This window comes from Bubalus kerabau, chromosome 2 (assembly GCF_029407905.1).
Source record: "Bubalus kerabau isolate K-KA32 ecotype Philippines breed swamp buffalo chromosome 2, PCC_UOA_SB_1v2, whole genome shotgun sequence".
NCBI lineage: Eukaryota > Metazoa > Chordata > Mammalia > Artiodactyla > Bovidae > Bubalus > Bubalus kerabau.
In genome coordinates this window covers 187,135,894-187,153,943 of record NC_073625.1, presented here as the reverse complement: position 1 = coordinate 187,153,943, position 18,050 = coordinate 187,135,894, and the positions used below count along the sequence as shown (strand labels likewise).

The 18,050-nt window shown below is 41.5% G+C and overlaps 1 protein-coding gene across 1 annotated transcript in view; it reads left to right on the top strand.

The window, feature by feature from the left end:
- The first annotated feature begins 1,018 nt into the window (after positions 1-1,018).
- DSCAM (DS cell adhesion molecule) overlaps positions 1,019-18,050 on the top strand; it is a 697,188-nt gene continuing 680,156 nt past the window's right edge. Inside the window, exons 1-2 of the mRNA XM_055570128.1 lie at positions 1,019-1,031; positions 1,983-2,300. Coding sequence (XP_055426103.1) covers positions 1,019-1,031; positions 1,983-2,300 — 331 coding nt within the window. The remainder of the gene's footprint in view (positions 1,032-1,982; positions 2,301-18,050) is intronic.

Here is an 18,050-nt window from a genome sequence, read left to right as displayed (position 1 = left end):
TATTGCCTGGCATGGCAGGGGCACTTAGCAAATATTATTCTCATCTCTGCCCAGTGAGGTTAATTCTCAGTATTTATGGCTTCTTTGGGCTTCCCTGGTAGCTCAGCTAGCAAAGAGTCTGCCTGCAATGCAGGAGACCCTGATTTGATTCCTGGGTCAGGAAGATCCCCTGGAGAAAGAATGGATTACCCACTCCAATATTCTTGGGCTTCCCTGGTGGCTCAAATGTTAAAGACTCTGCCTGCAATGTGGGAGACCTAGCTTCAATCCCTGGATTGGGAAGATCCCCTGGAGAAGGGCATGGCAATCCACTTAAATATTCTTGCCTGGAGAATCCCTATGGACACAGGAGCCTGGCAGGCTGTAGTCCCTGGGGTCACAAAGAGTCGGACATGACTGAGTGACTAAGCATAGCGCAGGACTCCTTTACTCTCTTGTGAACAGGTGACAGGGTATGAATTTGTTTTTAGAAAGCCACCCAGAAACATGTCTGAGAAGAGGGTCTTCATTGCACTTGTACATCTTTTGTTTAATTTTTGGATTCTAGAAGTTGGATTTTTTTGCTTCATGGAAAGAACACTCCACAGTTGTCAATGAGTACAATGTAGTGTCTCAATAAATTCCTGGAAACTTTGAAGACATTTTATTTGTAGTAATTAAAATAGAAACAACTGAAGCAGCCCGAGTGAGGGAACTAGTTTAGAAAATCATCTTATATAAAATGTACATACACCTATAACTTACAGTCTGCTCTCTCTGTCCACAGTTCCTCTGTATCCAAAGATCCAACCAACCAAGGATGGTATAAGGCTGTAGTATTTCCTATTGAAAACTGCCTGTGTATAAGAGACCCACCCAGTTCAAATCAGTGTTGTTCAGAGTCATCTGTACTTGTGAAGTCTGAAACATGACATTATGTGTATGAAATAATGTTAAGAGTATGAAGCAGAGTCTGTAACAACTGCCTGTTTCATGTGTTCATATTATGACATAGTTTAACCCTGTAGGCTGTAGGTGGATGGACCAGAAGAGTAAGTGAAACAGAATTTGCTATAGGCTGGTGGAATTGAATGATACTTTTGTCAAAGTTCTCTTTATTATTGCAACATATTTTCAATAACAACGAAAAATCACATTGTTGATTGGATTGGATTTTCAGAAAACCAACTGGCCTTTCCAAAATGCTTTACATCCAGATCTTCAATTTTAATTTTAAAAACTTGGGACTAATTTCATTCAAAATTAGTTCTCAATGTACACTTTCAACCAGAGCAATTTGATTCTAGCAACCAGATCTAGTGATTCACTCACGTAGCTTCTCCTTATGAACCCCCCATGCCTTGTTTTGCTCTGTGCCCTAGGCAATAGTGTGAGCAAATTATGGCTTTGTTTCATGAGCTTTACATTCTAGACAGGTCAACAAACAATAAATGAATACAAAACCCAAAATAAATTCCAATAGTGGTCAGTACCATGGAGACACAATAGGGCTCTAGACACGGGGCTGAAAAGTCACCTATTCAAAGTTTAAGTTCCAGGTTAACTTAATTTGTGTTGGGCTTCCCAGGTGGCAAAGTGGTAAAGAACCCACCTGCCAATGCAGGAGATGCAGGAGACACAGGTTGGATCCCTGGGTCTGGAGGATCCCCTGGAGTCTGAAATGGCAACCCAATCCAGTAGTCTTGCCTGAAAAATTCCATGGACAGAGGAAATTGGTGGGCTATAGTCCATGGGGTTGCAGAGTCGGACACCACTGAGCACATCCATAACTTAATTTGTGAACAAATTGTGAAATGAAGCTGGTGCCTCTCTGTCCGTGGTAGGTTGAGCAATTTTGAACGATTAAGTTTTAGTTGAGCCTTGTGACTGTTTCTCCAAATAACCTCTTGAGCTAGGTTGACATGGCAAGTGTTGATATTCTATGTTGAAAGATGAGTGCAGAAGGTGCACTTTGCTGACACTCCTGTGTTGTCTCCTTGCAGTTTTCAGTGAGGACCTTCACTCCAGCCTCTACTTTGTCAATGCATCTCTGCAAGAGGTAGTGTTTGCGAGCACCACGGGGACCCTGGTGCCCTGCCCCGCAGCAGGGATCCCTCCTGTGTCTCTCAGATGGTACCTGGCGACGGGCGAGGAGATCTACGATGTCCCCGGAATCCGCCACGTCCACCCCAACGGCACTCTCCAGATTTTCCCCTTCCCTCCTTCAAGCTTTAGTACCTTAATCCATGATAATACTTACTATTGCACAGCTGAAAATCCTTCAGGGAAAATTAGAAGTCAGGATGTCCACATCAAGGCTGGTGAGTACAGCTCCTCCAGCTTTATCCCTTCTGTGCCTGCTGGGGGTCTGGGTGCGCAATGATAAGTACTAGCATGCCATCAGCTGGGAACCGGTGAAAATCCTGTCATTAGTTCATTATTTTGATGGATGCTTTGAGATGTCAGAGTGCCTTAAATGAAAACGCTGGAATAAATGGTTTTAGTTTCAATTAATTGCTAGAAAAATTAATTAACTGGTTCTTTCTCCCAGTGAAACAAACACACAAATACTGTAAATATCACCTTTAGCTTCTTGTTTTTATGAGATAGTTTTCTTATCATTCAACATTTTGCTGTTTGAATAACGTGTATGTCAAAAGTGTTTGGGATTCTCAGTAAAGAACCCACCTGCCAATGTAGGAAAATGCAGAAGATGTGGTTTTGATCCCTGGGTTGGGAAGATCCCCTGGAGAAGAACATGGCAGCTCTAGTATTCTTGCCTGGAGAACTCCATGGACAGAGGAGCCCAGTGGGCTACAGCCCATAGAGTCACAAAGAGTTGGACACAACTGAAGCAACTTAGCATGCAAAAGTGTTCAATGCATTTGTAAACCCTGACAACTGTTTCTATAGATCACCAAACACTGTGGAAGTGGGGAAAATACTTCCGTGGCATTAAGTTTTCTGTACAGCTCTTGGCTCAATTTTAATGTAGCCACTCAACAAATAGTCCTTGAGCTCCTGTAATGAATCAGGCTCTGTTCCAGGTACAGGGAGTAGATGGGGAAAAAAAGGCCTGGTGTGTGTCTGTGTGGACATAATCCTAATGAAGGAGTCAGACAATGGACAAATTGAGTCAGAGTTTATAACAAAAGTTGGCCTCTGTTCCAGGCACTACGAAATTTGCTGAGTATGTGTAAAAAACTGAGGAGGGAAAAAATATCATCCAAGAATCGATGAAAACCTTTTCATCAGTTCAATGTGATACTGATGGCTGCTTTGAGATGTCAGAGCATCTTTTTCAGATTTTGGAGTGCCTATATTGCTGGAACTAAAACTCAGATTAGTGATATCGAGTTGCAAAAGTCTAAATGATAACCCAGACTTGTATTTTGACCAACCAATACAGTAACTGACACTTGAGTGTCTCCAAGTCATTGTTTCCTGTTCCCTTTTCTGTTCCTTCCCCTCCACTGTCTCAGAGGCAGAGGGTGGAGGTGGAGGATAGGAAGACAAAGGGAGAGCAGAGGACAAGGAACTGAACTGGAATAAAGCCATAGCATCAATGTTTATTGTCAGTGAAACAGCATTAGTCTAATATTCTTATATTCCGTGTGAAATACAAAAGGGTCTTTTAACAGTTTTGACTGCATCACGTGTTGCTGGAATGTTGTCAGTAAATAAACCCTGAATTGATAATGTTCCTTTCAACATCATACTGTATTTTTTTTTTAATTGCCATAGCTACCAGCCAAACCAAAAATACAGCCTGACGTTCACAGACATCAGAAGTTATACAGACAAGACATATTGTGTCATGCTATAGGTTTAATCAAGCCTGAAAAAACATACACACAGCTAGACTCCAGTTAGCAAGCAGTGGTTTTTTTTTTTTTTTTTTTTTTTTTTTTTTTTTTTTTAAGCCTATCCTTTCAAATACTATGGCAGACTGGCAGAGCATAATGACGAATAGACGAGAATGTGACTTTGATGATTGTCTTATACACCAGGTAGCTGGGAGAACTTTGTAATAATTTCTGCAGCAAGTGTGAAGGTGAGATTTGAAGACATCATAACATGAGCAAAATATGAAATGTTTCTGAATTTCTGCATATGATCTCTTTGATGTGAGCAATCAGACATTAGACTGTGACTCATCCTGCTAGCTACTCATTTCCCAGCTATATTTTGATCTCCATGACACGCTCGTGAATTCCAAGATGTGCACAAAAATGCACTTAAGAAAGGAAGAAAAAATTGGCTTTAATCAAAGATATGAAAAGTTGATATCCCAAATAATTAAAATGAAGCAAATGAAATTTGTACAGGAACTTTTAAACCTGACAAACAGGGAGACACAGTGAATGCCTTTTACCTGGCAGGCTAACAAGTTTAATGATGTGTCATAAAAACATATTTATAAACTACAGCGTATCACTTAGAGTAAAATCTTGAACTTCAAACCAAACAACTATACTTGTCTGTGCTAATCTATTTCTGTCTTGGGTTTCCTGTCAGATAAAAGAATTAAATGCTTACTTCTGTTTTAACTGCTATTTTCTAAATTTGTCATAGAACTGATTGTTTTTGCACTACCGCGTAGGTTTTACAGGGATGGAAATTCCATCATCTTATCCGGCATCTAAGCTATGTTCCCACTTCCAAGGAGTTACATGATGGCTGTTTGTGTCCTGGTATTCTTGACATCTAAAGCCACGGAAGCACATGATGTCTGTGTCACTTTGAACTTACAAGATGGGTGTTTTGTTGTCCAAATGAGATTTCCTTTCTCACTTCTTATTACGAACACATTATGGTACAGAAAGGTGGTACAGTGGTAAAGGATGCACCTGCTAATTCAGGAGATGCAGGAGGCATGGGTTTGATCCCTGAGTCAGCAGTATCCCCTGGAGGAGGAAGTGGAAACCCACTAAAATGTTCTTGCCTGGAAATCCCAAGGACAGAAGAGTCTGGCAGGCTCTAGTCCATGGGGTTGCAAAGAGGCAGGCATGAGTGAATGACTGAGCATGGATGCACAATGGTTATAATAGTCTTTTAGATTGTTGACTGAATGTTGGACAGTCTGGTGTCACCATTTTTATGTAGATGCTGTTCAGAAGGGCAGGGGAGGGATGTGTATGTTCCACAGAGATGACTGTGTAGCAGATCTGAGCAGGTTGAGCTCTGACTCAGGGGGACCTGCCTGCGGATCAGTTCAGTTTAGTTCAGATGCTCAGTCATGTCCGACACTTTGGGACCCTGTAGACTGCAGCACGCCAGGCTTCCCTGTCTATCACCAACTCCCGGAGCTTGCTCAAACTCATGTCCATCGAGTCAGTGATGCCATCCAACCATCTCATCCTCTGTTGTCCCCTTCTCCTCCTGCCTTCAATCTTTCCCAGCATCAGGGTCTCTTCTTATGAGTCAGTTCTTCACATCAGGTGGCCAAAGTATTGGAGTTTCAGCTTCAGCACCAGTCCTTCCAATGAACATTCAGGACTGATTTCCTGTGTATCAGGTCATCCTAAATGTCAGAGTGTCCCTCTAGACTGATACTGGGAATTTTTTGGAATAATCCATTAGGTAAATGGTCTCATAATCTCTCCTTTATATGTACAAGGAATTCTTATTCTTAACAGTTTTCAGTGACTTTGACTTAGGTTTGACTGTCAACAAAACGGGGAAGTTTCATCCATCATGTCTTCTTAATAAGCTGTCCTCGTTCTCCTTCACATAAAATACTTGTCCCTTTTGTCCTAGGGATGAAATGCAGATGGGTTATGTGAAGTACTGCTTCTCTGCCCATGCTGTATTTCTACTTAGCAAATAGTAATCAGCTATATGACCTTGGGCAAGTCAAAAAATTTCTAGTGACTATTTTCTCCTTAGTAGACTGTGGTTAATAACATTTGACTGGGGCTTCTGCTTAGGGCTGAAATGGAGTAGCAGAGACCAAATTTACCCTTTTATCTGAAACAACAATAGCACACAGAGAAAAATCAAATCATCAAACGTATCAGTCTAATTAAAAGAAAACATCAAAAGAAAGCTGGAGTGACTATGTTAATATCAAAGTATGTTTCAGAGCAAAGAATATTACCAAGGCTAAAGAAGGCCATTATGTAAAAAAGGTCAGCTAATTGAGTATGACTATTATAAATTTTATTTATCCAAGAGATAACTTCAAAATATATGAAGTAAAAATTGTTAGAGCTGCCAGAAGAAATAGGCAAATCAATATTTATAGTTGGAGATTTTAATAACCCTCTGTTAATAACTGGCAGAATAAGACAGAAAATGAGCAAGAATAAAGAATACTTATATGACACTGCTAATCAACTTGACCAAACTGACATTTAAAGATAGAACATTCCATCTAAGGATAGCACAACATACATTCTCTTTAAGAACACACAGATATTTACTAAAATCATATTATGAATGAAACAAATTTCAGATGAATTTCTAAAAATATTAGTCATATAAAGTATGTTCTTTGACTACAATGGGAGTAAATTAGAATCACTAACACTAGGATCTCTGGGAAGTCTCCAAATATTTGGATAATAAAATAACACACTTCTAAATGGTGTCAAAGGAAAAAACAAATGGTAAATGACAAAGTATTTTGAACTGAATAAAAATGAAAGTACAGTATCTAATGATCTGAGGAATGCCACTAAAGCAATGTTTAGGGGGAGAAATAAGTTTTAAAAACTTACATTAGAAATGAAAAATGATCTCAAATAGCAATCACTAAAAAAAATGATCTTAACTTCAGAAAAATGAATACATTAAAACCAATATAAGCAAAAAGAAAATAATAAAGAAGAGTGGAAAATAATGTATTATAAAATGGAGGAAATCTATGAAGCAAAATGTTTCATTTTGAGAATGTTCAATAAAATCAATACATTGATAAGCTGACTAGACTGAAGAGCAAATGAGAGCAAAGACAAATTATCAGGAATGAGAGAGATTGCTTTTATATATATATATATAAAAATATATAACTATAAATATATATATAAATATAAATATATATATAAATATCCGTCTAGTCAAGGCTATAATTTTTCCAGTGGTCATGTATGGATGTGAGAGTTGGACTGTGAAGAAGGCTGAGCACCGAAGAATTGATGCTTTTGAACTGTGGTGTTGGAGAAGACTCTTGAGAGTCCCTTGGACTGCAAGGAGATCCAACCAGTCCATCCTAAAGGAGGTCCGTCCTGGGTGTTCATTGGAAGGACTGATGCTCAAGCTGAAACTCCAATACTTTGGCCATTTCATGCAAAGAGTTGACTCATTGGAAAAGACCCTAATGCTGGGAGGGGTTGGGGACAGGAGGAGAAGGGGATGACAGAGGATGAGATGTCTGGATGGCATCACTGACTCAATGGATATGAGTTTGAATGAACTCTGGGAGTTGGTGATGGATAGGGAGGCCTGGCGTGCTGCAATTCATGGGGTTGCAAAGAATTGGACATGACTGAGCGACTGAACTGAACTGAATCAGTATTCTCTAATAATTATCATTCTATACATTTAAATTATAATAAGCAAATATTAAGATATGGGAGTGTCAATAAATCAAACAACTTCAATAAAAAGAGAAACAATTTGAAAGAAACAAAATGCCAAAACTCATTCAAGAAGAAATAAACTGAAGAGTCCTATCCCTATTTGAATTCATTATAGAAAGATACCCTGCAATGAAAATGGATTCACTCTTTATTCCACCAAATATTTGAGGAAGAAATAATGAAAATTCTAGGCAAATGCTTCCAGAAATTTGAAGAGGAAAGAATACTTCCCAAATTATTTTCTGAGATCACCATTACCCTGACACTAAAACAAGGCAAAGATATTATAAGAGAAACAAAGGTAAATATTTGTCATGAATATGTGTGTAAAAATGCTAAACAAAATTTCAGCAAATTGAATTCAACCACATTTTAAAAGGGCTCATCTCCAGAATGCTAGGTTGTTTCCACATTTGAATATTAACCAAGGCAATTCACCATACTGACATATTAAAAATAAAGCTATGTGAACATTTCAATAGGTACAGAAAATCATTAACAAAATATAGCATCCTCTTATGATAAAAACCCCCAGAAATCTAGCAGTAGAAGGAAATTCGATTTTAAAAAGGTAAAAAATTCATGCCACAGCCAATATCATACTTAGTGGTGAATGATAACGTGCTTTCCTTCAAGAATGAGGATGTGCGCTTTCACCAATTCTATTATACTGAAGTTTGCAGCCAGTGCAAAAAGGCAAGAAAAATAGGTTAAATGCAACCCAGTTGTAAAGAAAAAAGTTCATCTGTTTTTATTTATAGATGCTAACAATCAATTAAAAAAATTAGATGATCTTTACCAAAAAGGCTCAGTTCAGTTCAGTTCACTCAGTCGTGCCCAACTCTTTGTGACCCTGTGGACTGCAGAACGCCAAGCTTCTCTGTCCATCACCAACTCCTGGAGCTTGCTCAAGCTCATGTCCATCAAGTTGGTGATGCCACCCAACCATCTCACCCCCTGTCATCCCCTTCTTCTCTCGTCTTCAATCTTTCAAGCATCAGGGTCTTTTCTAATGAGTCAGTTCTTTGCATCTAATGGCCAAAGTATTGGAGCTTTAGCTTTAGCATCAGTCCTTCCAATGAATATTCAGGGTTGATTTCCTTTAGGACTGACAGGTTTGATCTCCTTGCAGTCCAAGGGACTCTCAAGAGTCTTCTCCAACACCACAGTTCAAAAGTATCAATTCTTTGGTGCTCAGCCTTCTTTATGGTCCAATTCTCACATCCATACATGACTAATGGGAAAACCATAGCTTTGACTAGATGGACTTTTGTTGACATAGTAATGTCTCTGCTTTTCAATATGCTATCTAGGTTGGTCATAGATTTTCTTCCAAGGAACAAGCATCTTTTAATTTCATGACTGCAGTCACCATTTGCAATGATTTTGGAGCCCAATAAAATATTCTCTCACTGTTTCCATTATTTCCCATGAAGTGATGGGACCAGATGCCATAATCTTTGTTTCTGAATGTTGAGTTTTAAGCCAGCTTTTTCACCCTCTTCTTTCACTTTCATCAAGAGGCTCTCTAGTTCCTCTTTGCTCTCTGCCATAAGGGTGGTGTCATCTGCATATCTGAGGTTATTGATATTTCTCACGACAGTCTTGATTCCAGCTTGAACTTTATCCAGCCCAGCATTTCACATGATGTACTCTGCATAGAAGTTAAATAATCAGGGTGACAATATACAGCCTTGACGTACTCCTTTCCCAATTTAGAAACAGTCCATTTTTCCATGTCCACTTTTCACTGTTGCTTCTTGACCTGCATACAGATTTCTCAGGAGGCAGGTAAGGTGGTCTAGTATTCCCATCTCTTTCAGAATTTTCCAGCTTGTTGTGATCCACACAGTCAAGGGCTTTAGCATTGTCAATGAAGCAGAAGTAGATATTTTTCTGGAACTCTCTTGCTTTTTTGATGATTAAACAGATGTTGGCAATTTGATCTCTGGTTCCTCTGCCTTTTCTACATCCAGCTTGAACATCTGAAAGCTCACAGTTCACTACTGTTGACACTTGGCTTGGAGAATTTTGAGTATTACTTTGATCAAACGTGTGAGATGAGTGCAATTTTGCGGTAGTTTGAACATTCCTTGGCATTGCCTTTCTTTGGGATTGGAATGAAGACTGACCTTTTCCTGTCCTGTGGCCTCTGCTGAGTTTTCCAAATTTGCTGGCATATTGAGTGCAGCATCTTACTGGAACCAGTAAGTGAGCTAGTTTATCAATATGGTGCTATACAAGACCAACACCCACACAAACACACAAAACACAGTCATATTGCAAATAGAAAAAAAAAAAAATTCTGTATAATAGCATCCAAAACCTAGCAATACTTAGGAATAAGCATGATGTAAAGTGTGAAAGACACACTAAAAATTACAAAATAGTTCTGAGAGAAGAGAAAGCAGAGAAAAAGCTGTTTTTTCTTTCTTGAGGTAGAGAATATGGTATTGTTAAATGTCCTTTCTCTCCAAATTGATCTATAGAGTCAATACAACCCAAGTGAAAACCCAGTGGCCTTTCTTTATAACAAATATAAATTAATGAGGTGATTCTAAAATTTGTGTTGAAATTTCAAAGGACCTAGAAGAGGTAGTTGAGATGACTCACGCACATTGCATTTATTGTGCACTATATCTAATCTAATGACATGGCCGACCTGATAGGAGGCACTGGTCTGTATTCCAGATGTTGGGGACCCCCCATATAGGGCATCAGAGGGCAGACACACTGAAAGCATACTCACAGAAAACTAGTCAATCTAATCACACTAGGACCACAGCCTTGTCTAACTCAATGAAACTAAGCCATGCCCGTGGGGCCACCCAAGAGGGGTGGGTCATGGTAGAGAGATCTGACAGAATGTGGTCCACTGGAGAAGGGAATGGCAAACCACTTCAGTGTTCTTGCCTTAAGAATCCCATGAACAGTATGAAAAGGCAAAATAATAGGATACTGAAAGAGAAACTCCCCATGTCAGTAGGTGCCCAATATGCTACTGGAGATCAGTGGAGAAATAACTCCAGAAAGAATGAAGAGATGGAGCCAAAGCAAAAACAATACCCAGCTGTGGATGTGACCAGTGATAGAAGCAAGGTCTGATGCTGTAAAGAGCAATATTGCATAGGAACCTGGAATGTCAGGTCCATGGATCAAGGCAAATTGGAAGTGGTCAAACAAGAGATGGCAAGAGTGAACATCGACATTCTAGGAATCAGCGAACTAAAATGGACTGGAATGGGTGAATTTAACTCAGATGACCATTATATCTACTACTGCAGGCAGGAATCCCTCAGAAGAAATGGAGTAGCCATCATGGTCAACAAAAGAGTCCGAAATGCAGTACTTGGATGCAATCTCAAAAACGACAGAATGATCTGTCTTCGTTTCCAAGGCAAACTATTCAATATCACAGTAATCCAAGTCTATGCCCCAACCAGTAACACTGAAGAAGCTGAAGTTGAATGGTTCTATGAAGACCTACTGGAGAAGGCAATGGCACCCCACTCCAGTACTCTTGCCTGGAAAACCCCATGGATGGAGGAGCCTGGTGGGCTGAAGTCCATGGGGTTGCTAAGAGTCAGACACGACTGAGCGACTTCACTTTCACTTCTCACTTTCATGCATTGGAGAAGGAAATGGCAACCCACTCCAGTGTTTTTGCCTGGAGAATCCCAGGGATGGGGGAGCCTGGTGGGCTGCTGTCTATGGGGTCGCACAGAGTCGGACACGACTGAAGCTACTCGGCAGCAGCAGCAGCAGCATGAAGACCTACAAGACCTTTTAGAACTAACAGCCAAAAAAGATGTCCTTTTCATTATAGGGGACTGGAATGAAAAAGTAGGAAGTTAAGAAACACCTGGAGTAACAGGCAAATTTGGCCTTGGAATACAGAATGAAGCAGGGCAAAGACTAATAGAGTTTTGCCAAGAAAATGCACTGGTCATAGCAAGCACCCTCTTCCAACAACACAAGAGAAGACTCTACACATGGACATCACCAGATGGTCAACACCGAAATCAGACTGATTATATTCTTTGCAGCCAAAGATGGAGAAGCCCTATACAGTCAGCAAAAACAAGACCAGGAGCTGACTGTGGCTCAGATCATGAACTCCTTATTGCCAAATTCAGACTTAAATTGAAGAAAGTAGAGAAAACCACTAGACCATTCAGGTATGACCTAAATCAAATCCCTTATGATTATACAGTGGAAGTGACAAATAGATGTAAGGGCCTAGATCTGATAGATAGAGTGCCTGATGAACTATGGAATGAGGTTCATGACACTGTACAGGAGACAGGGATCAAGACCATCCCCATGGAAAAGAAATGCAAAAAAGAAAAATGGCTGTCTAAGGAGGCCTTAAAAATAGCTGTGAAAAGAAGAGAAGTGAAAAGCAAAGGAGAAAAGGAAAGATATAAGCATCTGAATGCAGAGTTCCAAAGAAGAGCAAGAAGAGATAAGAAAGCCTTCTTCAGCAATCAATGCAAAGAAATAGAGGAAAACAACAGAATGGGAAAGACTAGAGATCTCTTCAAGAAAATTAGAGATACCAAGGGAACATTTCATGCAAAGATGGGCTCGATAAAGGACAGAAATGGTATGGACCTAACAGAAGCAGAAGATATTAAGAAGAGGTGGCAAGGATACACAGAAGAACTGTACAAAAAAGATCTTCAGGACCTAGATAATCGCGATGGTGTGATCACTGACCTAGAGTCAGACATCCTGGAATGTGAAGTCAAGTGGGCCTTAGAAAGCATCACTACGAACAAAGCTAGTGGAGGTGATGGAATCCAGTTGAGCTATTTCAAATCCTGAAAGATGATGCTGTGAAAATGCTGCACTCACTATGCCAGCAAATTTGGAAAACTCAGCAGTGGCCACAGGACTGGAAAAGGTGAGTTTTCATTCCAATCCCAAAGAAAGGCAATGCCAAAGAATGCTCAAACTACCACACAATTGCACGCATCTCACATGCTAGTAAAGTAATGCTCAAAATTCTCCAAGCCAGGCTTCAGCAATATGTGAACCGTGAACTTCCTGATGTTCAAGCTGGTTTTAGAAAAGGCAGAGGAACCAGAGATCAAATTGCCAACATCCGCTGGATCATGGAAAAAGCCAGAGAGTTCCAGAAAAACATCTATTTCTGCTTTATTGACTATCCCAAAGCCTTTGACTGTGTGGATCACAATAAAATGTGGGAAATTCTGAAAGAGATGGGCATACCAGACCACCTGACCTGCCTCTCGAGAAATCTGTATGCAGGTCAGGAAGCAACAGTTAGAACTGGACATGGAACAACAGACTGTTTCCAAATAGGAAAAGGAGTACATCAAGGCTGTATATTGTCACCCTGCTTATTTAACTTCTATGCAGAGTACATCATGAGAAATGCTGGACTGGAAGAAACACAAGCTGGAATCAAGATTGCCGGTAGAAATATCAATAACCTCAGATATGCAGATGACACCACCCTTATGGCAGAAAGTGAAGAGGAACTCAAAAGCCTCTTGATGAAAGTGAAAGAGGAGAGTGAAAAAGTTGGCTTAAAGCTCAACATTCAGAAAACAAAGATCATGTCATCTGGTCCCATCACTTCATGGGAAATAGATGGGAAACAGTGGAAACAGTGTCAGACTTTATTTTGGGGGGCTCCAAAATCACTGCAGATGGTGACTGCAGTCATGAAATTAAAAGACACTTACTCCTTGGAAGGAAAGTTATGACCAACCTAGATAGCATATTGAAAAGCAGAGACATTACTTTGCCAGCAAAGGTCCGTCTAGTCAAGGCTATGGTTTTTCCTGAGGTCATGTATGGATGTGAGAGTTAGACTGTCAAGAAGGCTGAACGCCAAAGAATTGATGCTTTTGAACTGTATTGTTGGAGAAGACTCTTGAGAATCTCTTGGACTGCAAGGAGATCCAACCAGTCCATTCTGAAGGAGATCAACCCTGGGATTTCTTTGGAAGGAATGATGCTAAAGCTGAAACTCCATTACTTTGGCCACCTCATATGAAGAGTTGACTCATTGGAAAAGTCTCTGATGCTGGGAGGGATTGGGGGCAGGAGGAGAAGGGGACGACAGAGGATGAGATGGCTGGATGGCATCACTGACTCGATGGACGTGAGTCTGAGTGAACTCCGGGAGTTGGTGATGGACAGGGAGGCCTGGTGTGCTGCGATTCATGGGGTCGCGAAAAGTCGGACACGACTGAGCGACTGAACTGAACTGTATATTTAAAATTAAAAACAATGACCAGACCAAGTGTTAGTGAAAATACACAGCACCTAGCTCTATCAGAAACTCATTGTGGGAGTGTAAATAATACAGTCTCTTTGGAATAGCAGTTTGATAGTTTCTTCAAAGCTGTTATATATATCCCATCCATTTGATACTTAGGTATTTACCCACAGCATATTTTCACACAAAGAGTTTTGAAAGAATGTTCACAGCAGCCTTATTTGATAAATGAACAACCAAGTTGTTATTTATCCACACAAGGGAATGCAAAAGAAATAATTATTCATAAGACAATAGCAGGGAGGAATCTCAAAATTGTTATACCGAATAGAAGAAGCTAGGTGAGAATATATGTCCTATATGATTCTGTTTACATAAAATTTTTAAAACATGCAGACTAATCTTTAATAATGTCTGCCTGTAAAGAGGATGGGAAGGAGGGATTACATAGGAGAATAAGTCAACTTTTGGATGATGGATTTGCTTTTATCTTGGTTATGGTGTGTGTGCTCAGTTGCTTCAGTCGTGTCTGACTCTTGGCCATCCTATGGATTGTAGCCCACCAGGCTCCACAGTCTGTGGGATTCTCCAGACTAGATTACTGCAGTGGGATGCCATGTCCTGCTCCTGGGGATCTTCCCAACCCAAGGGTTGAACCTGAGTCTCCTACATTATAGGCAGATTCTTTACCACTGAGCCACCAGGGTAGCCCCCGTGCAGCTTGCTGAATGTCAGTTATTTCATACAAAGTTGTTTTAATAAAAGGACAGTGATAGCACATTTCTGACATATTAGAGTTGTCTTGATGTTCACCTAACAATAGCTAGTAATAACTGCTTATATGGTGGGCATCTCTATACCTCTCTGCCCAGCCCACAATAACCCCCTTAATTGTCTCTTGTATCCTCATTATAGAAAATGGTCCTGGATCCCTGGTAACAGATGATTGTACTAAGAGAGGGCAGTTCACCAAGTTAGTCTATTAGTTCCTGTGTCCTCTGGAATTGAAACTGAAAACTTGAGAGATTTTGAGAATGTGGGGTAGACAACTTTTCATCATTCATGTGACCCAGAAAAGGAGAGGAAGACTATTTATGGGAAAAGAGAAGGATGAAGTCTGCATCAAAGAGATACAGGCTGTGGTACTCTTCCTGAGGCCCGCTTGCAGGTACCAGAGCTCTTACTGTCTTCAGAAAGTGTTTTATATTTCAACTCCAGGTAGCTCAAACAGGTTCCTCCCACCAGCAGTTAGAGAGACTCAATAAATAGATTGTGTGCTAGACATTATGCCAAGTCCTCTAAGCTGCACAACCATGTGGAGTAGATGATTTTTCCGTCTTCAGATGAAGGAAATAGAAGCCTCTGTGAGTCTGTTGTTGGCTGTTAACAGGGGTTGTGGTTGGGAGGGCAGTTTAGCTAAACAGCGCTGGGCTGGTATCTCACAGTCTCTAGAATATTTTGTGCTCATTCTCACCTTTTCTTTGCTCCCTGTTTCTTCTCTGCCTCCTAAGTCCCTCTGGTCCTTCAGGGCCACCCCAAGGCTCAGCTTCCCTGATTCCCTAGACTCCTGTCACCATTAGTCATTTTCAGACCCATGCACAGTCTGACTGTTTTCTTCTAGTTGTTCTGTCATGTGAATTTCCTTCTTTTCTTCAGCTAGTTATTCTATACAGTGTGGGGATTTCCTTAGTCCCTGGGCACTGCTTGACATGAGGGTGTGTTCTATACGTAACTTGTAATTTGAGGCATCTCCCAATTTCGGTAATCAGCTACAAAATAGAAAATAAAAAAATAACAATTTCAATAAAAGTGATGCAGTGCCTTAGGGTTACATTGTACCTCTGATAACCATTTCTCTGACAGGAAAGACATCAGGCACAAGTCCTTCTACCTGCCTAAAGTCCTCTGGTATTCCCAAGAAATCCAACACAGGGGCACTTGTTTATATTTTGCCTCTTCAGACCTAGGGATCAAGGGGGTTAGGAACAGTCTGAATCCAGCCTTCAGGAAAGGACCTGCCTTCCTTGTCAATGTCCAGTTCTCCAAACTTTCTCCTTGATCCCCTCTATCCCATCTTCCCCCATCCTCTGATTCTTTCATAGACATATTGGGATCAGGGCTGACTTCATGGGATGGGGCCAGCCACACAGGGCCCAGTGCTGAGGGCCTTGTCCTCAAGCTTAAAGCTCTGCTGTTGCTGTCTTGAAATATAAATGTTTTCCTCTTTCCATTTGTCTTTTCTGGGGGAAGTGTTTTTGGGCCCTGGGACATGCTCCTGAGGCTTGTAGGGAGTTTGAGCTGTGTTTCAGCTCTTGTAAGGGTCCCACCCTTTGCCACCCCCTGGGATGGGTTCTCAGCCATCTCTCTTGAAGTTCTTGGTGCCCCAATCCCCATTTTGCCTCTACCTCCCTAGCCACACTCAATGACCACTGCTGCCCCTGTGATCCCTGGTACCCTAAGCCCTTCCCAGCCTCTTTCTCATTGCCCTGTCCAGCAAATACTGGAATTCTGCCTCCTGGTGGAGGCCTGGGCAAGTGTGGGTGGAGTTAGTAAAGTGTGATGGAGCCTTCTCTGCCCCAGCTGGCAGTACCACAGTGCATTAGCAAGTAACTCGCTGAGGGTGAGCCTCTTGTCCACCTCCCATCCAGAACCCAAGAGTGTCCAGACACTGAGATTGCAGTCCCGTAGGCATCACTTTCCCACTGTGGGTTGGGGCACCATGTGTATGGGAAGGGGAGATTACCGTTCTCATCCCTGGCTGTGACATGGTGCCTCAACCCAGCAACTCGCAGGAAGCTGGCTCTGCAGCTGGTGGGCTGTGTGCGCTGAGTCATGGAGTGGGCTCTGGGAGCCTGTAAGGATCTTCACTTGACCATCAATGAGCCCTGCATCACAGCGAGTGCAAAGTAAGTAGAAAAAAAAAAAAAAAGTCGAGAGCAAGACCATAGAAGAAAGAAAGCATTTTATATTTTATTAATGTTGTTCAGTCACTAAGTCATATCCATCTCCTTGTGAACCCATTGACTATAGCCTGCTGGGCTCCTCTGTCCATGGAATTTTCTAGGCAAGAATACTAGAATGGGTTGCCACTTCCTTCTCCAGGGAATCTTCCTGATCCGGGGATTGAACCTACATCTGCTACATTGGCAGGTGGGTTCTTTACCACAAAGCCACCTGGGAAGCCCTTATTTTATTCATATGTTTACCTTTTCCCTTTTTTCTAAATAAGGGCCTTGGAATTTCATCTTGCTCTGCTGCTGCTGACTGCTGCTGCTAAGTTGCTTCAGTCATGTCCGACTCTGTGCGACCCCATAGATGGCAGCCTACCAGGCTCCCCCATCCCTGGGATTCTCCAGGAAAGAACATTGGAATGGGCTCTAGGCCCCACAAATTATGTAGTTGGCCCCAGGTGGTTAAATTAATATTCATAAATTAATGAAGGGTATGGGGCTCTTCCTTAATTACTAATTATTTGCATTTAAACGGTTTTTCCACTTTAAAGAAAGAAGTCTAACATTGAGGGTTGGATTAATGTACATTAGCTGTGTGGTCCCTTGCTCAGTGTATGTGCCTGATTTTGCCCCAAAGTCATATCACTATAGATCCTCTCTCTCTGACCCTGCTATGATATTACATCCTAGAGAAGGATTTCACAGCTTGTAGAGTGACCAACGGAGAAGGCAATGGCACCCCACTCCAGTACTCTTGCCTGGAAAATCCCATGGTCGGAGGAGCCTGGTAGGCTGCAGTCCATGGGGTCGCTAAGAGTCGGACATGACTGAGCGAGTTCACTTTCATTTTTCACTTTCATGCATAGGATAAGGAAATGGCAACCCACTCCAGTGTTCTTGCCTGGAGAATCCCAGGGATGGGTGAGCCTGGTGGGCTGCCGTCTATGGGGTCACATAGAATCGGACACGACTGAAGCGACTTAGCAGCAGCAGCAACAGAGTGACCAAGAGACGCTGAAATGACTGTAGTGGATGCTGTTGAGAGTCAGATCCCCCAGGTCTGCAGGCTTGTGGCTGAGAACTTACATTTGCAGTTTTCAGAGGATTGCATATGCCCTGGAGCTCCTGCACACAGACAGTGGAAAGTGCCTGGTAATGCAGTTCCCTTGGGCCCTGGGAACCAGCCCCAGGCTGTTAGAATACAAAGTCCCAGCTCCTGGCATGAGGTGGAGTTGCTCTGAGGTATAAGTTATGTTCCGAGTTTCCCTCTTCTCAGGGTCTGCT